This window comes from Macrobrachium nipponense, chromosome 12 (genome assembly GCF_015104395.2).
Source record: "Macrobrachium nipponense isolate FS-2020 chromosome 12, ASM1510439v2, whole genome shotgun sequence".
Lineage (NCBI taxonomy): Eukaryota > Metazoa > Arthropoda > Malacostraca > Decapoda > Palaemonidae > Macrobrachium > Macrobrachium nipponense.
This window is the reverse complement of record NC_087205.1, coordinates 64,718,206-64,727,004: the sequence shown is the minus strand read 5'-3', so window position 1 is coordinate 64,727,004 and position 8,799 is coordinate 64,718,206. Positions and strand designations below refer to the sequence as shown.

At 36.9% G+C, this 8,799-nt stretch overlaps 1 protein-coding gene across 1 annotated transcript; it reads right to left on the bottom strand.

Moving 5' to 3' along the window:
* Positions 1 to 2,606: 2,606 nt before the first annotated feature.
* On the bottom strand, positions 2,607 to 7,779 carry LOC135225011 (retinol dehydrogenase 11-like; the record flags this gene model as incomplete). The annotated part of the gene is given in 2 exon segments (XM_064264298.1): positions 2,607 to 3,266; positions 7,641 to 7,779. Coding segments are annotated over 2 exon segments (230 nt in total), but the record flags the coding sequence as incomplete, so codon positions are not given.
* Between the last annotated feature and the right edge of the window lie 1,020 nt (positions 7,780 to 8,799).

The following is an 8,799-nucleotide window of genomic DNA, read 5'->3' as shown; positions in this document are numbered from 1 at the left end:
CGAACCATTTTAGAGTCAAAATAGCTGAGGTGTAAGACTTCCGGGACTTGGTGTCACTGCCTTCAAAGCACTGGAACATTACCTCTCAGCTCCCATCCTCTAAGCATCAAAAATGGCAACATGTCAAGGATCTGGGGAGGGGAATGCCTCAAGAATACAGCATCTCATATCTAAAAGTGTGTGCATTGTTAGGTACATTGAAAACTAAAGCACATCACAAATATTAATGGAATTAAAATAAACCAGTAACATATAAAGGCTAGATATGAAAAGAGAAAGTGTACATCTGATTGACAGCAGTAACATGGAAGAATATTCTGCTACTGTATTGCTGAAAGCCATTACTAATAGCCACAACTTTTGAGTCCTGCTGTCATATAATTAAAAGTAAATAAAACGGAAAACCAAGACTGCAATTTAATCAGCAAATTACGCTTGTCAAACATCGTAAGTCAGGTGAAAAAAAAAATATATTTTTGAGTAATAATAATTAGAATAAGCAAACTTTAATGTCAAAGAGTTGAGTGAAGAAAACATAATTGCAAAACAAGGTCTTTGCAATGAACAGCATGAATTGTGCATGGAATAGGATTTGCATGGCATTAAAAAGGGTGTGTGCTTCCACACATTTCATTAATAGAATTTGACAAACAGATTTTCTGACTGAGGTTTTGAATGACAAATCAGTATTAGTACTCTGTAAATACTTGTGCTGCAAGAAGTGAATAAACAGTGCACTTTATCGGAGGTGTTAGCCCATTAGCAGAAATAAGTTTGAAAACCTTTCAACTTCCACACACACACAAAGTGTGTTTCTTCAGTGATAAAATTCCTATAGTAATAAAATGTTTCTCATTGATTATCTGCAAAAAGAAAAGAAAAGAAAAAAAAAAAAACCTTTGCAGCACCACACAATTCCTGTAAGAGGTAATGTCTGGTGCAACATGCTTTGCAGCATCCACTCAGGCCCAGCGGTGTTGCTTTCTGCCCTTTTACGTATCATGCCTTTGATTTCGTCTCACTCTGCTATCTTAAACTTGAACTTGCTTCATATTCAATTCTCATTTGTTTGAGATAAAATTATAGCAAGCACTGGGAGAGTTTAGAAAACTTAACTTGTGGGATTGTGATTTTGGGCAATAATTTGACCTGCTTCTGACAAACCTTTGACTGTATGTTAGTTGTACGTACTCTATTACGTTTCACAGCACAGGTACCAGTCATAATTAAACTGATAATGCTGGAGGGGATTGGTGGTTCTACCCCTGTATCTATACATGTAGGGATTATTTAAAAAGAAGAATCACTGAAACCAGTCCAAAATACAAAATTCCACAAAATTGCAGTACTTTTCCTTACATTTTTATATGCAATATATGGTGTATATACCACAACATTAAATATCTTTGCAAAACAAATTTATCATACTTTTTCGGTTAAAAAATTTATAAACCTCTATAACATTTTCTTCAAATATTTTTCATATGAGTTCTTAATCCATAAGTCAGATTGGAGTTTGCTTTACCCCAATATATGAAAGGGTTAATATTTGCACTTTGTTTGGTAGCTTCAAATTCAGATAACTATAAAAAATAACCTAAGTTTTTCAATTCACCTCATAATCATGAGCTAGATTTTAACATATGGTATGCAGACCCATTATTTAATCATTAGCTACTTTTGCAATTTCTGATAAATATTAGACACACCACATTTTGTAAAAGCATAAAACTGGATATATCAGTGACATCAACGAAATGAAGAAAATAATTTTGATAGAATTTATGCCAAGAAACTTATGCAAAATCTTATTCACAATTTATTTTTTCTATTTACAAAATGATTTAAAACTCATTACATACTGTTGTCCAAGTATTTACAGAATATGTAGTAACTATGTATACAAATGATCACAAACCCAATTTTCCTCCATCCCATGGACAGAATTAAAATTTCTTTATAAAAAACTTCAATCTCTGAAAGTCTACATCCACTCAAACATGCATACAAACAGACAAGGTCCCCTATATCTCACTTTCAAACTTAGCATCTTTATCTTCCCAGACTCATTTAGTTTTTTGGTTCAACAACCTCTACACACTGATGAGTTTATTGAATGGTTTAGGAAATATTTACTTCTTTAAGATTTTAATGAATAGGATGCAAAATAATATCACTCATTTCTAAGGAAGTTTTTAGAAGTTTTCATGAGCATTCAAAAATCAGTCAATTATCCACTTCATCACAAATCGTTCAACTAGAATTTATGCTTTTCAGCCATTTCCATAAACAGACACATCTGTACTTGCAATAAATTAGAAAAAATACACATTTCTTTAGGTTTTTGTCTTACTACTAATAAAATCTGTTTCTTAACCTTGCAGAAATATTTTAAATATCACATCTGTTAATCAATTCACAACCAATTAATTCCATTACCATTTGAAAATACTTCATTATTATTTAAACTATTTTAGAAAATTCACATCATTGTATACTTCACATACAAACACACTTGCTTACCAGTTTCAATTTGCACATTTGCTCTACAAGAGAGATAAAATTTTAGCTGGTTTAAAAATGAAAATACAACCAGTAAAATATATACATATATGCATAATTTATTTCCCTCGTGCTAATTTGACCATTCATTTTGCATCTCATATAAATACTTTTTTTACAAAGTAATTTTGGTTTATTTAGCAATCAATAACATTCCTATTTGCCAGTTTCTCTGTAATTGCTAAATTTATTTTCTACTCATTTTACCATAAACTATCTGACAACATTTGACCAAATACATCACATTAAAGATTGCATTCAAGAACTTCATAACAAAGCATATCTTAAGTTATGAATTTGCATATAAGTAGTGATGCTGAGGTGATACATACACCAGAAACAACTTTAAATATAGTACATGTACATCTTCCCATTTTTCAGTTTCAAAACTTTATGTAATTTAATTTACATTCAGCAGAAGTCCTTAAATTGGTTTTCATTTACTTTTCAATCACAACTACATCATCATCAATTCCATTATCAGTTTCTGGAGGAGTTTCCACATCAAGAAGGACCCCTTCTTCTCCAACAAATCAGAACCATTTTCCCCTACAAGATCCCATAGATACATCCCAGAGCCTAACCGAAGCTGCTTCATCTTGTGCAACATCTGCTAGTTTCTCAGTTTTACAGTTGGCCAAAAAGGCCCATTCCACTTCATCAAGTTCTTCTGAGACAGCACAGTGGATCGATGTCTGCGCACCCTAGAGAAACACAATAAAGATTAAATCAAGATAGGACTACAAAAGCTGTGAATGAAATTAGAATGAGGCTTTTTTAAACCTATACAAATTTTCTTCTTTGCAAACTGAAATTTTATCTGCATGGCACTGGTGTCAAATTTATCTGCATGGCACTGGTGTCAATATCTTTGCTGAACAAAAAATTACTGGTTGAGTAGTGGGGGGACTCACTACATATGTATACTGAATTGCATTGAGTTAATATCAATCAAACACCAGGCCTTGGAGACGTATGGTGGAGTTTTTGCCGATTATAGATACATATGGTCAGTCATTGGTTGGTAGGTTATAGTAGACGAAGAATATTTATTTGTTGTAGGGGGCATATTAAACATTCCATGGAAAAGTGCTCTGTTTTCGGTGGGTTGAATTTCATAAAAGCGAGGTGAATGGGGGAGAGACTTTAGCTTGGTAAAGGGCTCTGTGCATGCAACTGTGTGCTGGAGCAGAGAGAGGATTATATATGGGATATGGAAGGAGGGATAACAAGAAATTGGAAACACATGGTTGGAGGGAGTCTGTTCATCAGGTGAGGTTTGAATGGCCAATTCGTAATTGGGCAAGTGCTGTTTCCCATCGTCTATTCTTGTGGCATGGGTTTAACCATGGTAGTATGGTACGTTTTAACTGTGTGGAGCTTGTTATTTTGAGATATTGGACCAGAAAGACTGTCAGCAAGTTAGTAAGCAGTTACAGAAGAATGAGAAAAAATCTGAATACAGGATGTTTTGATATATGGGCATCCTGACACAGCTGCACAACAGGACAGTGTCTACTTGCTCCTTGAATTTCACATACTACAGGATGGATGCAGTCAATAGACTGGATGAGGGATATAGAATTAGTAGTCTGAAAAGTAAAAAACAAAGGATGATGAGGGGTAGACTAGAAGTTGTTTTAGTGCAAACAAATTGGCATATAGTCCTGCTGTAAGTATGCTTGCCCGTATTACTTTAGGTTCGTATTGTGAGAGGAAATATCCGAGATTGTGTCTGCGGGATTGGAACCCCTGAATGTTCCACTGGAGTACAGTCACTAAGGGAAGAATGAGATATGAGTAGGTAGATATTATAGTCTGTATGGTTGAGTAGGGTTGTTAGATGGAATAGACTGTCTTCGGTATGAAGTAGGGATGGGTGAGTGTCAGGATTAACAGGTGAGTCATCTGTCGGTGGGAAGTCTAAAAGTGTGGAGAAAGAAGAGAGACTGCGGGTACAACCTGGATACCTTTCCTCAGTACAGAGGTCAAGTGGAAGGTTGGGTGGGAAAGGACAGGTTAGGGGGAAAGGTGAGGCAGGTAGTGATTCTGTGAAGTTGGCAGGGGGTGGGGAGGGGTGAAGGATAGTGGGAGGGAGGGTTGTGGACCTCAGCAGTGTTATGATGAACAGCAGCATATTTTGATTTTGTGTGGGAGCTGTTCCAATTTGGCTTTATTTCTTAGTGTGGGGGGTGGGGGGGTGGGGGGGGGGGTTGTGTTAAGGAGAGGAGGAAGATTTGGGAGTGAGGGAAGAGAAAATAGGGATGTAGAAGTAGGTATTTCTGAATTTAACATCTTAAAAGGGTTTGACAAAGATACACTTGAGATATTGAGATAAGAAGAGGGGAAGAGTGGTGGATAATGGTACTTAAGAGGTATGCAGCAGTTTGGGCAAAGAAAGGGATGAAGGTGAGGAAGTACTAGAGGTGGTGGTGGATTGGGAAATTCAAGAAGGAAAAAGGAGAGGGAAGGGTTGGTTGTGACATGTGATTGGCAGCGGTTTTGCTTGTTTGCTTTGCTGTTGTCATGATCTGGGCCAGGGTGACAGTAGTAAAGCCAAGGCAGCAAGCCTCCTGTCCAGCTTCTTTTAGGGTCTATAAATGTTTAAAGTGGAGGGCAGCCACCTGAATCAAACTTGTAGATAGGGCAACCATGCAGGAAAAATTAAAAAAAAATGTTTGACAGCACAATTGGCACAAATGCACTCTTGTGAGTGGCAATTTTGCTCAATCTATCATGGTAAGGCGAGCTGCAAAACGGGGAAGCTCGCTTGTGATCTGCAAAATTTGGCTGGGTGGGCAAAGTGCCAACACTTTTGGTATTGACATGGGGAATATACTTTTGGACTTTGTAATGTTGACCTCCAATGTGGGAGGTTTTGCCCAATGAATGTGATCCTTGCAAAATTTTTTTTATATTTCCTATTGCTCTTGTTCCAAGAGTGTAGCATGTAACATGGAGAGCTTCATGGTGGTCACTTTGGAGTTCTTTGAGATCTGTTGAACAGTCACTCCAACTGACATTGTCAACTGGACACCACTCAGAGGGTAACACCACTATTCTAGTGCAACTGTTGAGGTGAGAATGTGGAGAGGTAGGGAAGGCATTACCTTGTAGGTCTTTGAGGGTGGACACTTCTTGAGCCTGCGCCTCTTCATTCATCAAAAGATGCGAGTGGTTGGATCTTGTTTGGAATTTCACCGTTCCTACATGTCTCTGCAAGCACTATTGAAAGTGGAGTGTATTGTTCGTGAGAGAGGTTGGGGGGACGATGAAGTACTTGTCCCATTTCTGGGGTTCAAAGAAGATTGGCATAAGGGCAGGATGGGTACTGGGGGACATTTTTAAGGTGGGCTAGAAATGGATGGTGTTGAAGACCCTAAGAAATTTTTCTGAAGAGGTGCTGTAGTGGCCCACTGTTTCACGGTCGGAACACTGTGGTTCATACGATTGTAGAGTAGTCACCAAAGATGAACTAGTGAAAAGGGAGTGTGGGGCATCATGTGACGAGATGACAAGTGACATGGTAAAAGAGGATAAGGATGAGATTTCTGTGGGAGTAGTCTGGCTCGTGGTCTCTAAATTCGCGAAGTCAGAAAAGCCCCACAAAAATTGGGGGGTGGAATTTGAGCAGGGTCAGTCCCAAAACCTTTAGAATATTTTATTTCCATTAACAGCCATATGGGCATGGGTATATGATAGGGAAATATTTATACAGTCCACTACTTGAGGAGTATGGGCAAAAAAATGATATTGTTATGATACAATAAAGTTTTATACATACTTACCTGGCAGATATATACATAGCTACGACGGAGTAAAAGCTATGTATATATCTGACAGGTAAGTTGAATGTATAAAAAGTAAATTCAAGGAAACTGTGCCCTACAGTATCCAGGTTGTCACAGACCAGTCTGAAATTGCCTTCTACCCTTGCAGCATGGACTCTCACACCTAAGGGGGGGGGGTGGAGGAGGATGAGGATTGGTAGGACAGTGAGAAGAAAGGGTGATAAAATTAAAGATTAATCCTTAATGGATGAATTGATCCTCGGGAGTAGTAATAATAGGTTTGGGGTGGTGGACGGATTGATACTATCGATAAACAATATTACACGCCATTGATTTGGATAGAATCAGATGGGAAAGAGGTGCCAATACTTTTATAGCCCATAAATTCACTAATAATAACTTTTACACTGGCTAAAATCATGAGTGTGGGCATCTCAGGACTTCAGTAGTGCTTGTGATTTGAAGGAGAATGTTCTGCGTCTCTCTCACATATGAACGTCTTTTTGTACATTTGCTTGTAAATATACTAAGGAGTTGCTGTTGTTTTTTATTTTTGTCTTTTACGACAGTATGTCGGTTATAAATGTAATTTTACAAAGAAAAGTGCAGAGATATTAGAAAAACATGTAAAAGAAAACACAGTTATTGAATCTTCGTTCTTGGCAAATTTACTTTAATACTTTTCAACAAACATACTAAGACTGTTACTGCTTTTATTTCTTATCTGTTTTGATATTGTGAGCAGTAACTATAATTTTACAGAATAAAATAAATCTATTTATTAAAAAAAAAACATATTCAAGTTGGTAAAATTTACGATTGTCTTGTAAAAGAGGCCCCACAAGGGATTGGAAATAGTCATTTTCAACTTCTTGCAGAAGGTAGGGAAAATTTTTTGCATTTTTTTTCTTTCACAATGTACATTTGCATATCTATCTCTTTCCATTTATGTGTTTTTTTGTAAATCAGCCAACCTCTAAGTTTACCTGGCCTGAGGAGCTGCATATCGGTTTATTTACTTGTCCAGTAATAAGGGTTAAGAAAAAAACCAAGCCAAAATTAATTGAGCATATGACCAAAGCCCAAGGCTGGAGGACGATCCAAATGGAGGTCAAATGGTTGCAAATTGCCTTTGGGATTAATATGATACTTATGCAACACAACAAAAATCCAAAATCATGTATCTTGCGATATAATAAACCAAAAGCAGGAATATTTACTTTAACATACACACCATGCTGCATAAACAAAAACTATCCACTAACATATCAGTATCACTGGTTTTACCTGCTTTGCTGTGCGCATGAAGAAAAACATGATGGGCAGGAAAATAGCTTTTTGGCCCAACTAAATCTTGGTGCAGAATAACGCATCAATCCTGTGTACACAAACCCAGGACACAGGACAAATGTACCAACACCCTTACCTGAAAAATGAAATGGAAGCATATGAAACTAAAACAACAGTCCTAATCTAGGGTTCACTATTTAGTAAACCTAAAATTTCCTAACAGTGCCCCACAAGAAACAGAAGGCATAAAAAAATGCAAAGAACCAAAGACCAATAATCAGTCTATAGGGTGACTCCCCAAAAAACCCCCCTCTTTAATAAGGCAAAGAGAACTGGTAACCACCCCTCTGAGAACATGGATGCATAGGGGAAGTTCAGGCCTAGAAGGAGAGAAACAACCATTAAGCATGATTGACTCACATTAATGATCACAAAATAGATGTGGTTATATGTACAAGAAGAGATAAATCACAACCACTCCAACCTCTCTAACTATCAACTCAGGAAAAAGCAGACCAAGTAGGGGTATATGTAAAGGAAAAAGACATCAACTAAACATAGATAAGGAGAATAAAAGGCAGGTCAATCTTTTGTAGTGAGATGACACAAAGGATTATCAAAATAAATAACAAAATAAAATAAAGGAAACAAAATGATGGTATATCTACCAGACAAGTATGTACATAAAAACAGGAGCAATGTACAACCACAAGACAAGAAGGGTTAGAAGAAAACTTATAGACAATATCATATTCCACAGATACACCTGTATTGCTTTTACTAATGTGAAAGTGTCTGGAGTAGTTATTATAATTTGTGAAATTTTTAATGCAGCAGTCAATGATCACATAAGGAATTATTTGATAGCAAAAACCCATAATAGCTTTTGTATCTACTGCACAGGAATGTTCTTTGAGTATCAATAGGTTTGCCTCTATGACACAAAACCTACTGCAAAAAGTTTTTGTTCCTTAACCCTTAAACGCCGAAGCGGTAAAAAAAAAATGTCTCCCGTGTGCCGGAGACGTTTCAGAGTGAGCGCGGAAGTGGAAAAAATATTTTTTTCAAAAAATCACAGTGCGCTTAGTTTTCAAGATTAAGAGTTCATTTTTGGCTCCTTTTTTTGTCATTGCCTGAAGTTTAGTATGCAACCATC